Source organism: Trichosurus vulpecula, chromosome 7, assembly GCF_011100635.1.
Source record: "Trichosurus vulpecula isolate mTriVul1 chromosome 7, mTriVul1.pri, whole genome shotgun sequence".
Taxonomy (NCBI): domain Eukaryota; kingdom Metazoa; phylum Chordata; class Mammalia; order Diprotodontia; family Phalangeridae; genus Trichosurus; species Trichosurus vulpecula.
In genome coordinates this window covers 72,448,137-72,471,032 of record NC_050579.1, presented here as the reverse complement: position 1 = coordinate 72,471,032, position 22,896 = coordinate 72,448,137, and the positions used below count along the sequence as shown (strand labels likewise).

The window sequence follows — 22,896 nt, the reverse complement described above, 5'->3', positions numbered from 1 at the left end:
TTGTTTCACTTCATTGGTTAGATTTCTTTGGTAAAGACCAGTCAGGGCTGTCTTTCTTCATAAATTTACTTTGGGTGTAGTTTTATTTCAGGTAAAAATGATTCACTTCATCAGAAAATTGTATCTTTTGTACTGTCTTGTATTGTTTTGTAGGTATCTTGAATTTATGATGTTTAAAACTGTAGTGATTATATTTCACCCCTCTTCTGAACTATCTTATTTCTGTTGAAAATTCTATCATTCTTCTAGTCACCCCATCACAGTCTTAGCGTCATCTGTGCCTTCTCATTCTCTTTTACCCCACATCTTTAGTCAGTTGCCAAGTTTTGATTTTCCTACCACATCTCTTTATCCCTCCCCTTCTCTCTGCTTACATAGCTACCATACTAGCTGAGGCTTCCTTCTTTTTCCCTGGACTATTACAATATTTCCTAATGGGTACTCTCTACCTTGGATCTCTCCCTTTTCCAATCTATCTTCTGTGCTGCCTGCCAGAATGATATTGTTAAATCAGTAATCTGATTATGTCCCTCCCTTTGTCAATAAATTTAAGTGACTTCTTAACAGGTACTTATAGGATAATATCAACTCTGTTTTGCTTTTAAAGCCCTTCTCACAGCAAGCTTCCAGCCTACTTTGTAATCTTCTTATATGTTACTCCCTTTCCCACACTATTAAACTGACCTTTTTGTTGTTCCTCACACTTGGCACTTCATTGCCCATCTACATGACCTTCAAATTGACTGTCCCCCTTCCTGGAATATACTCTGTCCTCTCTTCCACTTCTTAGAATCCCTAATCTCTTTCAAGACTCAGCTCAAGCACCATTTTCTACATGAAGCCTTTACTGATTTCCTCCTAACTCCTCCAGATCATCTTGTATGTATTTTGTATATCCCTGTTATGTACATATCTTCAAGAATGTGATCTCCTTGAGAACAAGGACTATTTCACTTTTGTCTTTATTGCCCTAATACCAGAGAGATGGGAGATGAAATGTCTGTGAAAGATAGCTAGGGTGCCAGTTTGGCTAGGCAGGAGAGTAGGAAAGTAAATGAAGTGTACTAAAACCTGGAGTGGCAAGTAAGAACCACCATATGAAGGACTTTGAATGCCAGAGTCATTTATACTTGATCCTAGAGGTGATAGGGAACTCAGATTTATTGAGAAGAGTGACATGGTAAGATCTGTGATGTAGGATTGTAGAGGGAAAAGACTTGAATCAGGAAGGTCAGTTTAGGAGAGGAATTAGCAAGGTGGCTATGTGAATGGAGAGAATAGAATTGATAAGAGCATTGTGGAGGTGGACACAACATTTGACATCTCATTAGAAATTTCAAAATGTGGGAGAGTAAGGATTTGGGCATTCAAGCAGTCAGTGAACATTAAGTGCCTCCTGCCTACCTGGCTTTATGCTAAGCAGACAGTTCCTACAGTCAATATCAGGAACAGTGTAATGAAGGAAGACAACACAAAAAAGTGATAGATTTGGAGCAGGTACGAGGTTCATGTAGTGGCTCTGCTATTTAGTATCTGTGTGACCTTGGTACAAGTTTAGGCCTTTACAAATTTCAGCCTCTTTGAACTTCAGTATCTCTCTCTGTAAATTACTTTGTATATATTTTTATTTATGTGTATGTTCCTGTGACTCAAATCCTGCCTATGATACTAGCTTTGTGAATATGGGCAAATTAGATAAGCATACAGACTATCCTGGTAATTTCAAAGGTGAAAAAACTACATTTGTCGCTACAAGTCAGCAACTTCTCTGTGATACATGGCATTAAGAGAGTTCCCTAGAACACTGAGTTAAATTAAGTGACTTGTCCAGGGTCACATAACCAGAGATGGGATTTTTTAATTCAGGTCTTCCTGGCTCTGAGCCCAACTTTCTATTCATTACAAGTCACCACGTTAGTCCTCATGGGCAAATCACTTAATAGAGTCACTCAATCAGTAAACATTTATTAGGTACATAGAATGTGCCAGGCTAAGCATTAGACATACAAAAAGAGGCAAAAGATAGCTCCTGCACACTAGCAACTTGCAATCTGGGAAACAAACAAATATGTACAAAAAGCTGTATACAGTGTAAATGGGAAATAATTAATAAGGGAATGGCACCAGAATTAAGAAAGGTTGGGGAAGGTTTCCTGGAGATTACGGTTGGTATTGACAGGAAACCAGGAATGCCAATAGGCAGCAATGAGGGAGAGCATTCCAGGCATGAGGGACAACTAGAGAAAACCCCCAGAGCCTGAGATGGGAGTATTTTGTTCATGGAATAACAAGGAGGCCAGTGTCACTGGATGGAAGATTGTATGACAGGGAGTAAGGTGTAAGAAGACTGGAAAGGTAGGAGGGGGCTAGGTTATAAAGGGTTTTGAATAACAAACAGAGGGTGTTGTATAGAAACCTGGAGGTGATAGGGAGCCACTAGAGGATATTGATTATTGGACATGTGTGGCCTGTGCTTTAGGAAAATCACTTTGGTGGCTGAATGGAAGATGATTTGGAATGGGAAGAGACTTGAGGCAGGCAGACCCACCAGAAGGGTACTGAAGTAGTACAGGGGTAGGAGATGAGAGCCTGTACCAAGTTGGTGGCAATTTCAGAGACACAAAGGAGCCATATTCAAGAGATGTTGCAAAAGTGAAATCAACAGACCCTGTCAACAGATCAGATATGGGATATAAGAGATAATGAGGAGTTGAGAATGACACCAAGGTTGCAAGCCTGAGGAACTGGAAGGATGGTGTTGTGATCTACTGTATTAGGAGAGTTAGGAAGGAGGGAGGATTTGGGGGAACAGATAATGATCAGCTTTGGAGGTGTTGAGTTGCCTACTGGACATCCAGTTGGAGATGTCTGGAAGACGGTTGGAGAGACAAGACTAGAACTCAGCAGTGAGTCTGTGGTGAGATAGGTAGATTTGGAAATCATCAGCATAGAGATGGTAATTAAATTCGTGGGAACTGATAAGATCACCAAGTGAAATAATATAGAGGGAGAAGAGAGGAAGACCCAGAACAGACCTCTGTGGGACATCTAAGGTTAAAGGGTATGATTTGGGTGAGAATCCAGAAAAAGACCAAGAAGAAGCAGGTGAATAGATAGGAGGCCCACAAGGAGAGAATGGAAATTGAAATAGCCCAGGTGTGGGGTAATGACAACCTGCACCAGAGTGGTGGCAGCATTAGAGGACAGAAGGGGGCATATGCAAGAGTTTTACCAAAGGTGAAATTGACAGGTCTTGGCACACCAACTTGGATAGGTGAGGGAAAGATAGATGACCCATAGGTTTTGAATGTTGGTGACTCAGAGTGTGATGGTGCTGTCAGCAATAATAGGAAGTTTAATATTTGAGATTGAGAGTCTGTCAGAAAATTCAAGATGTAGTTCCCTACCTATGAGACATCTAATGGGAGGGAGTAGCCCAGAACAGGACAGATATGAATTAGAAAGTGATAAAGGGAGGTAAGGATCAGAAAAAGATGGAGTTTGTAGGACACAATGGAGATTGGGGAAAAGCTGAGGGGAACAATAGTAGCGAGAACCTAGGTGAGGTAAATACCAGAGTAACAGATGTGAAGAGATGCTCCAAAGGTTACCAGCTTCTGACCATGCCAGCTTTTCCTCCAGATTTTAGGCCCCATGGTTCACAATTGCAAATAGCACCCAAGGGTAGGCAATGTCTACTCTTTCCAGATTCCAAGGTTTATGTTGGCAAGTTTCAGTCTTGAGTGGGGCCTGAGCTTACCCTCTGTCCTTGGCAGCACTTTTCCTTAGGTAGACATTGGAAATAAAAAGAGATAGATTTTCCTGGGCAAAGACTTCTATAGTACTAGGGGGGCCCAGCTTTATCTGTAGCAACACTTGGCATTAATCCTCTTCCTGCATTCTGTAGTTGAATCAAACTGACCTTCTTGTTACCTCCTCACAGAGGATAATCCACTCCTCTCCATTTTTGTAATAGCTGTTCCCCATTTCTAGAATGGGGAACCTCATCTAGGCTTCTTTGAGTCCTCTTGTTTCCTTCAAAATTCTATTCTACACAGTCTTCATGAAGCCTTTCCTGATCCCTTTAGCTTCTAATGCTGCCTCTCCCCCCTCCCCCCTGCCAAAAATAATTGCCTTGTATTTATTTTGTACATATTTTGCATGTATTTACTTAAGTACAGGATGTCACCTCCACTAGAATGCAGTTCCTTGAGGGCAGAAATATTTTATTTTTGTCCTTCATCCCCAGCATTCAGCACAATGCCTGACAACCTAGTAAGAGCATAACAAATGTTGATTAAATGATAAAGACACAGAAAGCTATATGGATTTTTTTTTTTAATGTGTACTTGTCTATCTTTCCAGATTTTTTCTCCTGGGAACTTTTTTTGAAAATATAATTTGAGAAATAATACAGTATACATTGTTGATATGCTAATAGGTTGAATAAAATGTAATAATCTTGATACTCTGTGAAGCTTATTAAAATGTGGTTTTCAAATTTAAAGCACCACCAAAGAGAAAGTCATTCATATATGTTTTGTTTACATATAGGAAATGTAATATTACTGCTTTTTAGCAAGTATTTAAATCAGTAGCAGTTGATTTGATCCATTATGACCAAATAGAAGTCAATACTGTGCTTTTTAAAAAATACACATCCAAAATTCATTTGTAATATGCATTTGCATATACAATGATAGTCCTTAAAATAGCAGATTAAAGACTTTTTCTTTCATTAAAAAAACCTTTTTAAAAATTTTACCTAAATTAACATAATCAAAATTAGTGATACTTGAAGATTTGTCACATTTGAAAGGGCCATTAGACTATTGTCCTTTAAACTGCAAGCTCCTTCTTGGCCTGAGGTCCATGAACTTTAACAAATATATGTATTTTGATAAGTCAGCATAATATATAATAATTTTCGAAATCAATATACTTGGCTTCCTTTGTATTGCTATGTGTTTTATTCATTTAAAAACATTTTGTAAAGGGGTCCATAGCTTGTATCTGACTACCAAAGGGTAATCCATGACACAAAAAAGTTACGAACTCTTGCTTTAGAGAGTAGAACTTAGGCCCCATGTGTTGGCTTTTGTTTTTTTTTTTCTTACCAGTTGATTGTTACAGGGAGGCATTTGTTCAGCATACTGTATGGAAGAACTGTTAAAATATTGATGAATTTTGCTTCTTGTTTTGTCTTTATATCTTCAGCACCTTGTTAGTTAACAAGTAAGTATTAAGTGCCAGGTATTGTACTAAGTGTTGGGGATATTAAAAAAAAAAAACCAAAAAACTCAGTACCAGTTCTCAAGGAGCTCACATCCAAACAACTCTGTGCAAACAAGATATATACGGGGTAAAATTGAAGAGAACCTCAGAGGAAAGGCACTTAGTTTAAGGAGGATTGGAAAAGTCTTATTGCAAAAGGTAGAACTTGTGCTGAGAAATATCAGGGAAGCCAAGAGGTGGAAATGAGGAGAGGGATAGTTCCAGGTATGGGTAATAGCCAGTGAAAAATACCTGGAGTTTCTTGGAGACCAGCTCTTACCACATGCCTGGCACATAGTAGGTGCTTAATAAATGCTTATCGATTGATCAAGTTCTGTGGGAAAAACATCAAAGAGGATAGTGTCTCTAGACCACAGAGTATGTAGAAGTGAGGACGATGTAAAGAACGCTGCAAAGGTGGGAAGGGGCCAGATTATGAAGGGATTTAAATGCCAAACAAAGGGTTTTATATGTGATCTTAGAAGGGGAGCCACTGGAATTTATTGAATGAGAGGGAGAAAAGATTAATTTGACAGCTGACTGGAGGAAGAACTGTTAAAATATTGAAAATAGCGAGGAGAGACTTGAAGCAGAAAGAGCAACGCACAGGCTAATGCTGTCGTCTAGACATGAGGTGATAAGGGCCTGGGCTAAAGTGGTGACAGCGTCAGAGGAGAGAAGGGAACATATGAGTGATGTTAAGAAGGTAGAACATAGGTCTTGACAACTGACAGGAATACTTTGTACATTGTTGTTCCCTAATTTGTTGATTGGATTGGTGGTGGGCACAGCAATGGGTTTTTTTTTCCCTGCCCTTCTGTAGTACTTTTTTTTTCTTTAAAGGAGTCTTAACTTTTATTATATTGGACTGTTTTGCTTGATAGTACATTTACTTTTACCATTCCTTAACAGAAAAGGAATCAGTTTTAACCTTAGTCATCTGGAGCTATCATTAGTCATTGGTTTTTTTTTACCTGAATTGTGATGTCTTTAAGTGTTATCTGTGTTAAAGACTTTGCATGTTTCTTTGTGTTCTTTATACTCATTTGTCCTTATAGGACAATATTGTTTTATTATGAAATAACTTTTAAAAACAGAGGGGTTTTACTATGGACTGTGATTCCCTGACATTAGAAATTTTCATTGAAGGATGACTTGAACCATATGGAAGTGATAAAGAGTATAAAGGAGATTCTTGCATTGGGTAGAAATTTATATTAGATTTCCAAGGTAATTTATATTTTACTATATCCTCTAAATATACTAATTGGAGACCAGTTTTTTTTAAGTTACAGATTACTTTAATCTGATGCTTAAGAACACAAAGTTGAAGAAGTTCAAATAACTTGTCAGTCCAGCAGAAATCCACCAAAAGGGCATTCATCAACCCAAAAGCTTTGTCAGATTGTTGACTGCTTCGTTTTTGAGCATTTCTTCTAATTTTAATGACCCTTTCTACATGCATTACTTGTAAATTTTTTGAAGAAATGTATATGTGCTGCAGAAACGTTTATACTGATCTTGGAAGGAACTAACTGGTAATTTTTGTGCTTTGTTTTTTATCTTTCTCCTAGCCTCAAGGAATAGGTTCACCTAGTGTTTATCATGCGGTTATAGTTATCTTCTTGGAATTTTTTGCTTGGGGATTATTGACAGCACCTACCTTAGTGGTAAGTAATTTTTGGCCTTATTATATATTTGTTAATATACCTACCCTCTCCTCTTTCCTTAAGGACTCAGAAAGTGTTGTCCCTCTTTTCCAAAGCTAACCATTTAATTACTGCCTTTGATTCAGTCCCTCCATCACTTTTCATTTCTTGCAGTCAGCTTCTTTCTAGCATCTTCATTCTTTCCTTCTCCATTAGCTCTTTTCCTTTCTGCCTAAAGATCTTGCCAGTCTTGCTGTACTCCCTAACATTTGGTGTTGTTTTTCTTTCTATCTCCTCAAGCCTCTTGATATTATAGTATCCTGCATCTCCTCTTATTCTGCATCTTTTACTAGTCCCTCTTCTTTCCTAAATGTTGACATAATCAAAATTCATTCTTTAATTCGTTGTTCTGTGTTCTACATACTCTTCCTCAGATGTTTTCCACTCCCATAGCCTCAGCAAATCACCATATGTTCAACCCTGTCCTTCGTTTAAGTTACACAGAATCTGAAAGTTGGGAGAGGTCCCTCAAAGGTCATCTATTCTAAACTTGTACCTGAAGTCCATTCTACCGTATACCTTATAAGTAGCCATCTAGCCTTTGCTTCCAGGTCCTGGGGATATAAAGATAAAGCAGTTCCTTTACACTTAAGGAGTTAACACTCTGTTGTTTTTAAGTCCACAACTTTTCATCACACAGAAAAACACATAAAATGTAATGAATTCAGTGCCTGGTTAATGGTCTCTCTCCCCAACTCTTGCCCTCATATTAGACATCTATGTTTATGGTCCCCCAAATATCCTAGCTTCCCAGTTCTTCAGTCTGTTTCATTCCCATGGCCTCTTCCTACGCTCAGCTATACACAGAGATGGTCATCATGGTCACCCAGTCTTTCCATTACTTGTGCACCTTCCATTTCCATGATGATGAGTTCTGAAATTCCTTTACCTGATTATAATCTAATGTCGTTCTATCTTTTCCTCTGTTTTATGCCTCCAACCTGGTTTTTGTCTTCATTTTAACCTCAGATCCCTCAGTGTGTTCCCAGGCTGTCACTGTACCCTGGTTACACTCTCCTTTCCCTGTATCGACACTGAGGTGAATCAGTTCAATGTTCTGCTCTCTCTACACTCAAATCCCCAGGTCCCTTGTTCTATTTTATTAAGCACTTCCTGTGTGCCAGGAGCTAGTTCTCATTTGAAAACCTTGCCTTTATATTTTACTAAAAAATACTGAGGCCATTTGACAAAGGCTCACTCTTCTCTTCATCTCACATCACTCAGATAAGCCTTTCTCTATTATTTCCTCCTTCACCCTTGTCTCATGGGAAGAGGTGACCTTTTTTGCTAAGGCTAGCCCCCTCTGTCTACTTCTGATCCCATTCCATCCATTTTCTCCAGCACATTGCCTCTTATTCATACTTTTTCTGCTCTTCAATCTCTTTATCTACTGGCCCTATCCCTGCTGCCTATAATCGTGACCATGTCTTCCCTGTCTCCCCCAGCCTTAAAGAACTCTCACTTGATTTATCCATTCCCACTAGCTATTTGTCCTGTATTTCATCTTCCCTTCTTGAGAAAGCTGGCTACAATTGGTGTTTCACTTTCCTCTTAAACTCTCTTACACCCTCTACAGTCTGGCTTCCAACCTCACTGTTCAACTGAAACTGCTCTCTCTAAAGTCACCAGTGAGCTCTTAATTGCCAAAGGCTTTTTCTCAGTCTTCACCCTTTTTGATTTAGATGAAGCTTTTGACATAATCAGTTGCCGCCTTCTAGATGCCCTGCCCTCTCCTTACTGTTGCTCACACACATCTCTGTATTCCTTGCCTTGATTGGTCTTCCTCCTCTTCCTCTTTGCTTCCCGTACTTTAAGACTGAGCTCAAATCCCACCTTTTGAAGTAGAATTTTTCTGGGTTCCCCTAGCTGATGATAGTACCTTCCCCTCTGAGATTACTGTCCTTTGACTTCAGGCCAGGATGGTTGCCTGAAGGGAGGCAAACTGCCTAGCTCCCATATAACCATTCCAATATAACCATACAATTTGTACCAGACTGGATAATGCTAAAGAAATCCAATGAGAAAGCAAGTGCCAAGAGTGATAAGCAGTGCTGTAGGCTGCCCTCCACAAATTCCTTTTAATAGATTTAGAAAATTCACAAACCAAATCCTGATGGAGAAATACAGAAAAAGTCACACCAAGTCTTTTTCCCAGCCCATCTCAGCATTGGGAAACAGACAAGGAGGTCTGTGGACTTGGGGCATGATGTCAGGGTAAGAGCATTTTGTACCTGGAGCACTCAACCACCTAGGAAGAGACTGTGCACCAAGTCAAGAGGAGATCCCAGCCATATCAGGACAGTGTAGCCGGACTAGTTGTAAATTGGCAGTTTTGTTGCTCACTACCTAGTTCTGGGTAACAAATCTAGGGTGGACCGAGAAGGGGATTTTTGCACAGGAGTGATTTTCTGAGGTGGATTGGCCCTGGGTGATCTGTCAAGAAAGGAGGAAGTTCATAAGGCAGCAGCAAGCAGCAGTGGTATGGTTCAGACCCCAAGCTGAGAGCAGGGTCTCACTTCCAGCATCGAACCAGGCCTACAGAGGAATAATCAAGGCAGGAATCCCATACTAAAGGGAGCCTTAGTTCTTGCATTCTGAACCAAGAGAGCTTTCCAGGTGGCTGATGGAGTGGAATCCAGCAGCAATCTACTCTTGCATAGATCCAAGCCTAGGTCAGGAACTTACAGAACTCAGGTGAGGGAACAGCAGTCAGAATGCCCTGAATCAGACCACTTTGGAACCACTGAAAGCTTGTTGGTATCCAGCCTATCCCTGAGATCCTGGAATAACAATATCCAGTACTCCAGGAAAGCAGCAACAGGACTATCTCAAACCTTCCCTCCAGAAGTATGGCAGAGCCCAGCCCTAACATCCAGTCTGGAGTCAGGAAGTAGGCGGGAAGAATGGACAAACAAAAAAAGAACTCCACAATAATGAGCTATTTGGCAGAGATGCTCAAGATACAAATACAAAAGAAGAAAACCACTTCAAAACAACTATAACAATACCTTAGAGAAAAACACAGCTTAGGCACAAACTCAGTTACAATTCCTGAAAGAGATGAAAGAAGAATTTTTTTATATAAGGGTTTAAAATATTTTTATAGATGGAATGAGAGCTATAAAGACAGAATTGGAAAGAGAATTAACTGATGGCTTGGCATAAGAGCTTGTCCAAGCAACAAACTCCCTGAAAATTAGAATGGACCAAATAGAAGCTGATGACTTCATGAGTCAAAAGTAAATATTAAAACAAAATCAAAAGGCTGAAAAAAATAGAAGAAAAAGTTATAACAAAAACAATTGACCTGAAAAACAGTTTGAAGTGAAAAACTTAAGAATCATTGAACTATCATAGTGATTTAAAAAAAAAAGAGCCCAGCCATCATATTTCAAGAAATGAACCAAAACTGCCTACATCTCTTAGAACCAGAGGGCAAAGTGGAAATATAAAAAATCCACTAGTCACTTCCTGGGAAAAAAAAAAAGAAAACAAACCTAAAATGAAAACTTCCAGGACCATCATAGTCAAAACCTATAGCTTATAGGTAGAAGGAAAAAATCCTGCTGCCATCCAGAAAGAAAGAATTCAAGTACCGAGGAGCCACAGTCAGGATCACACATGATTTAGCAGCTACCATATCAAAGGAGCAGAGAACTTGGAATATGATATTCTAGAAGACAAAGGATATATGCTTACAACAAAGAATAAAGCTTACCAGCAAAACTACTTATAATGCTACAGGGGGAAAAATGAATCACACAACATTCCTAATGAAAATGCCAGAGCTGTGGAGAAACTTCAGAGTTCAAACAGAAGAGGGGAGAGAAACATAAAAAGGTAAAAATGAATGAGCGCTGATAAAAAGAACTAAACAAGGATAAGTTGCTTAACATGGCTGCTATAGAAATAAGTTTTGCATGAATTCACACATTTAATCTATATAAAATTGCCTTCTCAAGGAAGAGGGAGGGGGGAGGAGGGAAAGAGAGAATTGGAAATTTAGAATTTGAAAGAAAAGGTTAAAACATTTTACATATAATTGAGAAATATTTAATGAAATAAAAAGCACATGGGGGGAGGATAAACAGCTTACACTGAAATGTGGGAAGATTCAATTCAATAAACATTTATTAAGCACCCCCTTTGTGCCAGGCACTAAATGTTGGAATACAAAAAGAGGCAAAAGATAGCCCCTGCTCTCAGGGAGTGTACAATCTTAAAATGAGAGGGACCGCATGCTAACAGATATCTACAAAGCACTCTGTATACAGCGTAAATAGGAAATAATTAAAAGAGAGAAAGCTCTGAGTTTAAGAGGGGTTAGGGAAGGTAAAACTCTAATAGTCATCAGGATTCATAGAAGGAGTTCAATTAAACTGGGATCCAAGGCTTGGAAATGGTTCTGATATTCCTTGATGACCTTAAGAAAAGAATGGAAAGGGGACAGGTAGGTGGCCCAGGGGATAGAGCACTGGCCTTAGAGTCAGGAGGACCTAAATTCAAATATGGCCTCAGATACTTGACATTAGTGTAACCCTGGGCAAGTCACTTAACCTTAATTGCCTTGACCAAAAAAAAATAATAATAAAAGAATGGAAAGAGAGGGGAAAATTAACCTCACAATTAGGATCCACGAGTAGACATGTACAAACAAGGAGTCAGAAAGACATGAGTTCAAATTTGACCCCAAGACACTTAACAGCTTGGTGATCCTATGCAAGTCACTTCACCTCTGTCTGCCTTGATTTCTTCAACTTTAAAATGAGGATAATAACAGCACAGGGTTGTTTTGAAGACTGAATGAGGTAATGTTTATACAATACTTTAGCATACATAATGGGCACTAAATGCTTATTTCTACCCCTACCAACACACACACCAATCAAAGAAAATAGAAAAGGAGGTAGGGGAATTGGAGGAGAGATTAGTCCTAAGCAAAACAAACTCTAAGCAAGTACAAAAATATTTATACCTCTTTTTGAGGCACCTGAGGGATTCCTAAAAATTGGAGAATGAATGAAATATAAATGTGATGGAATGCTATTTTGCTGAACTGTTATCAGTACAATTTATCAGCCAGGATTGCAGAGGACTAATGATGAAACATGCTACTTAACTTCCTGATAGAGAGGTAAAGGACTCAGAATATAGAATGAGACATATTTTTTTTGGACATGGTCAGTGTGGAAATTTGTTTTGATTGATTCTTTGTGTTTGTAATGGGCTTTGTTTTTCTTGTGTTCTCAGTTGGGTTGGGGGAGAAGTTGCAAAGAAAGGTGAAAAGTTAGATTTTGGATGATTAAAACAAATATATTTTTTCAAAAAAGAAGCTCAATGAAGAACTACAATGAATTATACTCCAGAACTACTCAAAACGTCAACCAGAACCTTATGGCTAAAAGAACAGGAGCTGTCAGCAGAACTAATGCCAGCATAGGGAAAGAAGCCTGTAGCCTTCCAGTGTGACCCAAGACAAGCTAGGGACAATAAGGATCTAAGAGCAAAGGACTCTTCTACAAAAGCCCCAAGTGTCAGAAGTCCTAAGGGTGGACAGAATCCTGCAAGAGGAACCTTGAAATCTACCGGAAGAGGCAACCAGTGCAGCTCACCAGCACTCACTAGGAAAGTCCAAGGGCTCCAAGGTCTTGAGTACTCTGCCCCAAAATATGATAGTGATCCCTGAATATCCAGTGTTCTGAACCTTACAAATTCTGAGGGGCTTAACCCTGGAAAGTAGAAGTCAGCCCAGGTGACCCAAGGCAAGGTGAAGTAGGGGTGACCATCATACTCTGTAGTAGGGAGCAATACCACCATTAGACTGTGAGCTCCTAGAGAGTAGGACTGCGTTTGCCTATCTTTGTGTCCCTAGTGCTTTGCCAGGTGTAGTAGGTACTTAATAAATGCTAGGGAGTAGATACAGGCAGAACCCACTTCCTTATCCTGAAGTGGTGCTGAAAAAAAGTATTAGAAACTAAAGGAAGGGGGCAGCTAGGTGGCACAGTGAGTAGAGCACAGGCCCTGGAGTCAGGCGGACCTGACTTCAAATCCAGCCTCAGACACTTGACATACTTACTAGCTATGTGACCATGGGCAAGTTACTTAACCCCACTTGCCCTGCCTTCCCCCCTCAAAAAAAAAAAGAAGCAAAAAGGAGGGATGACCCTAAATTGGGGAATAGCTAGACAAATTGTGTTACTTGAATGTAAGGGAATATTATTTACTGTAAGAGGTGACAAAAGAGATGAGTTCAGAGAAACCTGGGTAGTGAAGTGAGCAGAACCAGAACATTTTATACAAGGACAAAATTATAAAGAAAAAAACGATTGAAAGACTTATTTCTGATTAGTGAAGTGATCAACCATATCACTCTGAGAACTATGATCCCTTTTATGTAACTCTGCTTTTTTTTTAACACTATTTTTTTCAGTTTTTATTTGGGAAGGGGTATTAGGTGATGCAAGATGAACAGTAGAGACACAAGAAGAAAGGGGCTACTGAAACACTTTTTAAATGAACAAAAGACAAAAGGAATTTCAGCAAGAAGAACAAACAAGCAGGACAGTTCTGAAAGAAACATGTTTTATTATGTACTTTTTAAAGCATGTGGTATGAAGTGAAGATTCAGTTTCATATACAGTCCTTTTTTCTATGTATATGGAAATGTTCCTTGGTTTTCAGTGTTTATGAAAAAAAATTTTTTTAATTACCTTCCATTTACTCCGTATATTATTCTGCCTGCCTAGTTATTTACTTGTCTCCTCCATGATAATAAAAATTCCTTCATTGTGGGGACTGTTTTTGCCTTTCTTTGTATCTCCAGCACTAAATTACAGTGTTTGGTACATAGTAAATACTTAATAAATGTTTATGAATTGATTAAGAGAAGTCAGAATTTAGATCAGTCTCTAAATTTTTCTGTTTCCTGCTTTTCATTGTAATTAACACTCATTTGAATAGATAAGGTTCAAACTGTTGTGATTGTAGTTTCAGAGTGCTATGATTGAAGACTGACTTTGTCACCATAACAGATGAATGTCTTTTTTTATTGTTTATTTATTTTTAGTTTTCAACATTTACTTCAGTAAGTTTTAAATTTTCTCCTCATTCCCCTCCCCCTCCCCAAGACAGCATGCAATTTGATATAGGCTCTACATATACATTCCTATTAAAAATATTTTCACATTAGTCATGTTGTATATAAGAATTAGAACGAATAGGAGTAACCATGAGAAAGAAAAACATAAAAAAGAAAAGAAAATAGTTTGGTTCGATCTGCATCAGACTACATTTCTTTCTCTGGATGTGGGTGCATTTTCCATCATAAGTCTTTTGGAGTTGTTTTAGGTCCTCAAACTGCTGAGAAGAGCTAAGTCTGTCAAAGTCAGTCATTGCACATTGTGGATGTTACTGCGTACAACATTCTCCTGATTCTGCTCATTTCACTCAGCATCAGTTCATATAAGTCTTTTCAGGTTTTTCTGAAGTCTGCCTGCTCATCATTTCTTATAGCACAGTCGTTGAATATATAAATCTTAGGAAGTTGTCTGGGGCTCAGAGATGTTGTGACTTAACTCTGATCACATTGCTAATAAGGTTAGAGAGAGATTGTGAACTCTGATCTTCTGGCTCCAAACCAAGCTATTTAATATGTCATGCTTCTATGTACATATAGTAAAGATAAAAAAGTTAAGTACTAATATTACTAATGGAATATTTAACTTGAGCTAACCTGCGATTCCATTTTAAGACTTCTCATGTTAAAATATTTTCGCATTAATTAGGATGTTTTAAAAATCTTTTTAATACTGAGTGAAAATGTGTTACACGTTAGGTAATTATGGCCTAAAAACTGGTATTAAAGAAATGTTTATGTTTATTATTGTTAAACTAGTATAAAATGCTCTAGGTAGAAGAATAGGACAATAATATTTAAGGTTGTACGGTGGGTATTAATCAGTTCTCCAGTTATAGGAACAGATTTACTTCAGTTTTATTGGAAGAAATTTAAGTTAGTTATTAAAAAAAACTTACTAGTGCTAAGGATTTTTTTCAATATATTTCATTTCATTAAATATTTCCCAATTACATGTTTAAAAAATTCTGACCATTCATTTTTTAAAATGTTGAGTTCCAAATTCTCTTCTTCCTTCCCACCCCTTGATAAGGCAACCAATATGATCTCAATTATACATGTGAAGCAAAACATATCCACATTAGCCATGTTGCAAACACTAAAAAAAAAAACAAGAAAAATAAAGTAAAAGAAATATGTGTCAGTCTGCGCTCAGTTCATCAGTTCTCTCTCTGGAGGTGGTTAGCATTTTTCATCATGGGTTCTTCGGAATTGTCTTGGACTATTGCCCTAGAGTAGCTAAGTTTTTCGTAGTTGATCATCGTTAAAGGTGTTTTTTTTTTAAGCATTGAAATTTGATCCTGTGGAAGCTAATGAAATTTTTCCTAGAGTTCACAGAGTCACTGAATGTGACTAGGAAGGGACCTACAGAGAGCACCTGATACTACCTATATATGAAAAGAAACTTCTCTATAATATACCAACAAGCATCCTGCCTTGTTACCAGTCTGTTTCCCCCCCCCCCACCCCCCATGAGGATAAATATTACTTCTTGTATTCTATTTTTTGGTAGATCAAATTATTAGGGAGTTTTCCCACATATCAACCTTAAACTTGCCTTTTTACAGCTACCCATTGCTTTTAGTTCTGCAGTTTGGGGCCACGCAAAGTAAATCTAATCCCTCTTTCATGTGTATGGTAGGAGTAGTATTTTTTTTTAAATAAGCTGGGCTGGTGCTTATTTGGCATAGGAATACAATTTCCTTCCGTGCCACCTGAAGTATAAAAGGCCTGGCACATGGTAGGCATTTAATAATGATTGATTAATTGAAATTTGCCCTTGCGCAACTTTAACTTATTACTCTTAGTTCTTAACTCTGGTTCCAATTTGAGTATGTCTAATCCCTTCAAATACTTGAAGATAACTATCATGTATTTCTCTTATATTAAAGTTTTCAACCTTGAATTAGCTTTCAATTCTACTAGTCTGTCATTAAGCATTTATTAAGAACTTGTGTATCAGACACTGCTCAGTAAGCTCTTAGCATAAAAGAAAGGCAAAAACATGATCCCTGTCCTCAAAGAACTCTTATTATGATGGGGGAGACAACATACAAAAAATGTGCATTAGAAGAGATATCTAGAAAAATACACACATACACATGTGTGTGCATGTATGTATGTATATATGTATATGGTTTCCAAAGTGACGTAACTGTGTGTATGTCAGTCTCAGAGGGAAGGCAATAATTGTGAGGAGAACTAGGACAGACTTCTTACAAAAAATGGGATTTGTGCTGAGTCTTAGAGGTCAGCAAGGAATCTAGGAGGTGGAGGCAAAGAGTGAGACCCTTCTAGGTGTCAGGGACCCCCAGTAAAAAGGCAGGAGGGAGATAGGCATGTTTTTTAAGGTTATTGTCGCTAGATTGTAAAGTTCACAGAGTGGTATAAAGATAGAAAAGGTGAGAAGGGGACAGATTGTGAAGTACTTTAAAAACCAAACAGAGCATTTCATATTTCACCCTAAATGTAATAGTGAGTCACTAATTGATTGAATTTGGCAAGGAGAATGTGTGTGTGGGGGAGGGGATATGTGGTCAGATCAGTGTTAGGAAATTACTTTGGCAGCTGCATGGAGGATTGATTGGAGTAAAGAGAGACTTGGACTTGAGGCAAGGAGACCAGCAAGACAGTTACTAGCATGAGGTGATGAGGTCCTGTGCCAGGATGATGACTATGAGTTAAAGGGGGTGTATAAGAGAGGTGTTGTGAAGCTACAAAGGACAAGATCTGACAACAGAATGTGTATGTAGGATGAATGCAAGGCTGTGAGTCTGGATGACTTGGAGGATAATTGTGCCCCTTACCTTAATAGGAAAGTTGGGTTCTGTAGAGTTAAGGGGAAAGCCTAGGGCTGTGTGTGTGTGCGCGCGCGCGTGTGTGTGTGTGTTTCTGTGTGAATCATCCTCATGGAGGTGATCATTGAACCTGTGAAATCTGATGAGGTATAGAGCAGGTTCCTAAACCTTTTGTGTGTCATGAATCCCTTTGGCAGCCTGGTGAAGCCTATGTCCCCTTTCTCAGAATAATATTTTTAAATAATTGAAGTAAATGTTATCTTGCAATTAGAGGTTAGTGAAAAATAAAGATGTATTTTTTTTTCCCATTGAAGTTTAAAGGCTCTCTGAAATCTATCCATGGACTCTTGGAGCCTGTGGACCCTATGTAGAACCCTGACAAAGAAGATGACCAGGGTTTGACATTTAGGGGAAACACATTTAGTGGGCATTTACATTTATTAAAAACCATGTAGTTTTTATAACTGATAACGTAATTTCTCTTGCAGCATATCAACCTTTGAAATTAGCCATTTTATGACAGAATACTGTATTTTTCATTTGTGGGAACTTTTCCAGGGATTTTTTGTTTTAATAAAGAAATTAAGAATGTAGAAGTGGAAACAAAAAGAATTCTTTGACCTTCTCTGTATGGCATAGATTTATCAATGATGCATATTCTTTTTATTCTAAGTTAAATATGATAGTCACTTTTAGAATTTGATAGTCACTCTTAGATAAAGATCCGGAAAAGGAGACTGAGAAAAAGTGTGATGTGGTCATAAGCACTTTTGCTATTCTGGATTGTCCTCTGAAACTTCTCCATCATAACCCACATCCTCTCTGAAGTGTAGTGCCCATTCCTGCTGATCACATTACTCCAAACGTTGTCTGACCCGGGAAGAGTACAATAAACCAATCACTTTCCTGATCCTGAGCAGCATGCCTGACTTTTTGGGCTTCTGTATCACACTGTTGGGGATTTGTAGTGAGCTTAGAGTCTACTTAAGTCCAGTATTGGTGGAATTGTGAACTGTAATGTTTTTAGAGAATGGAACTGCTAGTGTCATTTGACCCAATTCCGTTAGTGGAAATATGCCTTGATGAATACTATTGAAAACTAAATAAAAACTTTCTTTCAAAAATTTACATGGCAGAATTATTTGTTATTAAAAAAAAAACTAAAGACAACCTATATCTAATAATAGGGGAATGATTAAATACATTTTGGTAAATTAACAAAATGGAATGCAATTATGATAGAAAAATATGAGGAACATAAAGAAATTTGACAAAACCATGGCGGAATTAGTAGGATACTAATGCCCCCTTCAGTTAGCTTACTGGCTTTTATAAATCAGTCACCAAGTATTTATTAAGCACCTACTGTGATGTTCTGGGCATCGGGATACAAAGATAAATGAAACCATCCAGAGCTTACATTCTCTCAGGGAAGTTAAATATGTGCATAAATAAGTATGCATAGCATATTAAAAATATGTACAAAGTAAGAATTTTTGGCAGGGATAGGTGCTAGCAACTTGGGGTATCCAGGAAAGACTCAATATGCAAAGTGCCATTTGAGCATAGTTTATTGGTTTTTATTCAAATGAATGGTTATGTAATATTTACTTACGATGCTGTTCAGTAAACATTTGTGGAGGTTGTGTGGATACAGATTTATATTAGACATGAATTGTATGGTATAACTTTTAATGGTGTTCATAAAAATAAAATATTATTTTTTTTAGGTATTACATGAAACCTTCCCTAAACATACATTTCTAATGAATGGCCTCATTCAAGGAGTAAAGGTAGGATCAGTGGTTTTTATATATATATAAACACACTCATTCACACAGAGAGCTGTTGCAGTCTGTAATAGAAATTTTAAATGTTATTTCATTTCTCCTAATTTTTTTGTAGCAAACAATGGTGTTTGATGAACTGCATACTTTCTTGTAGACTATACTTTTTGTATATGCCATGTAGTTTTTATAACTGATAACATAATTTCTCTTGCAGCATATCCACCTTTGAAATTAGCCATTTCATGACAGAATACTGTATTTTTCATTTGTGGGAACCTTTCCAGGATTTTTTTTTTAATAATTAAGAATGTAAAAGTGGAAACAAAAAGAATTCTTTGACCTTCTCTGTATGGCATAGATTTACCAATGATGCATATTCTTTTTATTCTAGGTTAAATTTGACAGTCACTTTTAGAAATATAAAGTGCAATAACATCTCTTTTAACATGTGCCAGTTCTCTTGGAATTGATCAAAATGGTAATGTGTCATGACTGAGAATTCAGCTAGGTCTTTTTGTTTGATTCACTCTCACAGTCCTTCAAATAGTTTTATGTTACTATTGTCTGAACCATTTCCCTCCTTCCAGAATTTTGCTAGATGAGGAAAATAGAAATTATTTTCACTCATCCAAAGTTGAGTTTCAGAATTAAAACTTTGATTTTTTTCTTAGTCTTAATAATACTACCAGGGTCATTATTCCTGCTTCAGATGTGTTTATGAAATATAATGTTTCTCTGGAGGACAATATTAAATGAGGACTGCAAACTTGTTAAATTGGATACTTTATTATTATTTATATATGCAGTATATCATAATTATACTTTCTATGACAATAAAATGACTAGAATGTTTATATGAATTTGTGAAAATTCATTTTAAAATTGTTTTAGGGATTATTGTCATTCCTCAGTGCCCCTCTTATTGGTGCTCTTTCTGATGTTTGGGGTCGAAAGTCCTTCTTGCTGCTAACGGTATTTTTCACTTGTGCACCAATCCCATTAATGAAGATCAGCCCCTGGTAAGTAATTAATTAAGGTTTTAGCAGCTAATACTACCTTCCATCCTCCCTCCCCTAATTTCTCTCCCGTCCTCCCCTCTTTTTAAAAAATATTATTTATTTATTTATTTATTTAATGTTTTTAGTTTTCAGCATTGATTTCCACAAGAGTTTGAATTACAAATTTTCTCCCCATTTCTACCCTCCCCCCCACTCCAAGATGGCATATATTCTGACTGCCCCATTCCCCAGTCAGCCCTCCCTTCTCTCACCCTACTCCCCCCACCCCATTCCCTTTTCCCTTACTTTCTTGTAGGGCAAGATAGACTTCTATGCCCCATTGCCTGTATATCTTATTTCCTAGTTGCATGCAAAAACTTTTTTTTTTTGAACATCTGCTTTTATAACTTTGAGTTCCAAATTTTCTCCCCTCTTCCCTCCCTACCCACCCTCCTTAAGAAGGCAAGCAATTCAATATAGGCCACATGTGTATCATTATGCAAAACCCTTCCACAATACTCATGTTGTAAAAGACTAACTATATTTTGCTCCTTCCTATCCTACCCCCGCTTTACTCAGTTTTCTCCCTTGACCCTGTCCCTTTTTGAAAGTGTTTCCTTTTGATTATCTCCTCCCCCTATCTGCCCTCCCTTCTGTTGTCCTCCCTTTTTTTATCTCCTTCCTCCTTCTTTCCTGTGGGGTAAGATGCCCAAATGAGTGTGTATGTTATTCCCTCTTCAGGTCAAATCCAATGAGAGCAAGATTCACTCATTCTCCCTCACCTGCCCCTCTTCCCTTCCAACAGAACTGCTTTTTCTTGCCACTTTTATGCAAGATAATTTACCCCATTCTATCTCTCCCTTTCTCCCTCTCTCAATATATTCCTCTCTTATCCCTTAATTTGATTTTTTTTAGATATTATCGCTTCATATTCAACTCACCCAGTGCCCTCTGTCTGTGTATATGTATATGTATATTCCCTTCAGCTACCCTAATACTGAGGTCTCATGAATTATATGCATCATCTTTCCATGTAGGAATGTAAACAAAACAGTTCAACTTTAGTAAGTCCCTTATGATTTCTTTTTCTTGATTACCTTTTCATGCTTCTCTTGATTCTTGTGTTTGAAAGTCAAATTTTCTATTCAGCTCTGGTCTTTTCACTGAGAAAGCTTGAAAGTCCTCTATTTTATTGAAAAACCATATTTTGCTTTGGAACATGATACTCAGTTTTGCTGGGTAGGTGATTCTTGGTTTTAATCCTAGTTCCATTGACCTCCGGAACATCGCCTTCCAAGCCCTTTGATCCCTTAATGTAGAAGCTGCTAGATCTTGGGTTATCCTGATTGTGTCTCCACAATATTCAAATTATTTCTTTCTGGCTGCTTGCAATATTTTCTCCTTGGTCTGGGAACTCTGGAATTTGGCGACAATATTCCTAGGAGTTTTCTTTTTGGGATCTTTTTGAGGAGGCGATTGGTGGATTCTTTCAGTTTCTATTTTAACCTCTGGCTCTAGATTATCAGGGCAGTTTTCCTTGATAATTTCTTGAAAGATGATATGTATGCTCTTTTTTTGATCATGGCTTTCAGGTAGTCCAATAATTTTTAAATTATCTCTCCTGGATCTATTTTCCAGGTCAGTGGTTTTTCCAGTGATACATTTCACATTGTCTTCCATTTTTTCATTCCTTTGGTTCTGTTTTATAATATCTTGATTTCTCATAAAGTCACTAGCTTCCACTTGCTCCAATCTAATTTTTAAGGTAGTGTTTTCTTCAGTGGTCTTTTGGACCTCCTTTTCTATTTGGCTAATTCTGCCTTTCAAGGCATTCTTCTCCTCATTGGCTTTTTGGAGCTCTTTTGCCATTTGAGTTAGTCTGTTTTTTAAGGTGTTGTTTTCTTCAGTGTATTTTTCAGTATTTTTTTGGGTCTCCTTTAGGAAGTCATTGACTTGTTTTTCATGGTTTTCTCGCATCCTTCTCATTTCTCTTCCCAATTTTTCCTCTACTTCTCTAACTTGCTTTTCCAAATCCTTTTTGAGTTCTTCTATGGCCTGGGGCCAGTTCATGTTTTTCTTGAAGGCTTTGGTTGTAGGCTCTATGACTTTGTTGTCTTCTTCTGTCTGTATGTTTTGGTCTTCTTTGTCACCAAAGAAAGAATCCAAAGTCTGAGACTGAATCTGGGCACGTTTTCGCTGCCTGGCCGTATTCCCAACCAACTAACTTGACCCTTGAGTTTTTCAGTGGGGTATGACTGCTTGTAGACTAACGAGTTCTATGTTCCACGTTTGGGGGGGAGGTGCCAGCTCTGTCAGACCCGCACTACTCCTTCCCCAAGAACCCCCAGCCCAGGCTGGGCTTAGATCTTCAGCAGGCTGTTGCACTCCTGCTCTGATCCGCCACTTAATTCCTCCCACCAGGTGGGCCTGGGGCCAGAAGCAGCAGCAACTGTAGCTGCCCCACCTCCGCTGCCCCCGGGGCTGGAAGCCGAACCTCGAACTCCTTCCACTCCCGCAGCTTTTCCCACTAACCTTCTCCGCAGTCTTTGGTGTTTGTGGGTCGAGGGGTCTGGTAACTGCCGCAGCTCACATATTCAGGGCGCTAGGGCCCCCTCCGCCCGGCTTCTGGTGTGGATCGTCCACGCCGCTCAGGCTGGGCTCTGCTCCACTCCCTTCCCAGCTCCCAGCTCCGTGCGGGATAGACCTCACCCAGAGACCATCCAGGCTGTCCTGGGCTGGAGCCCTGCTTCCCTCTGCTGTTCTGTGGGTTCTGCCGTTCTAGAATTGGTTCAGAGCCATTTTTTATAGGTTTTTGGAGGGACTCAGTACAGAGCTCACTCTAGTCCCTGCTTACCAGCTGCCATCTTTCTTCTCGCCCTGTTTTTAATAAGCCAGTTATAAAAGTTAAATTGTTAGAAGCGGGATGAGTTAGTAAGTAGCTGTAGTAAGATATTTACTGTTGCCATCTTTATTCTGATTCATTTGGGGAACTTTGGGAAGAAAATTCTAATTGTCCTAACCATTTCCTGTTGGTTATCTACTTATAGGTGGTATTTTGCTGTTATCTCTGTTTCTGGGGTTTTTGCCGTGACATTCTCGGTGGTTTTTGCATACGTAGCAGATATAACTCAAGAACATGAAAGAAGCATGGCTTATGGACTGGTATGTGTGTTATTTGCTAAGATTCCTGAA

The 22,896-nt window shown here is 38.4% G+C and overlaps 1 protein-coding gene across 1 annotated transcript in view; it reads left to right on the top strand.

Moving 5' to 3' along the window:
• MFSD14A (major facilitator superfamily domain containing 14A) overlaps positions 1–22,896 on the top strand; it is a 37,572-nt gene that overhangs the window by 1,748 nt on the left and 12,928 nt on the right. Inside the window, exons 2-5 of the mRNA XM_036767438.1 lie at positions 6,849–6,944; positions 18,647–18,709; positions 19,598–19,725; positions 22,752–22,866. Coding sequence (XP_036623333.1) covers positions 6,849–6,944; positions 18,647–18,709; positions 19,598–19,725; positions 22,752–22,866 — 402 coding nt within the window. The remainder of the gene's footprint in view (positions 1–6,848; positions 6,945–18,646; positions 18,710–19,597; positions 19,726–22,751; positions 22,867–22,896) is intronic.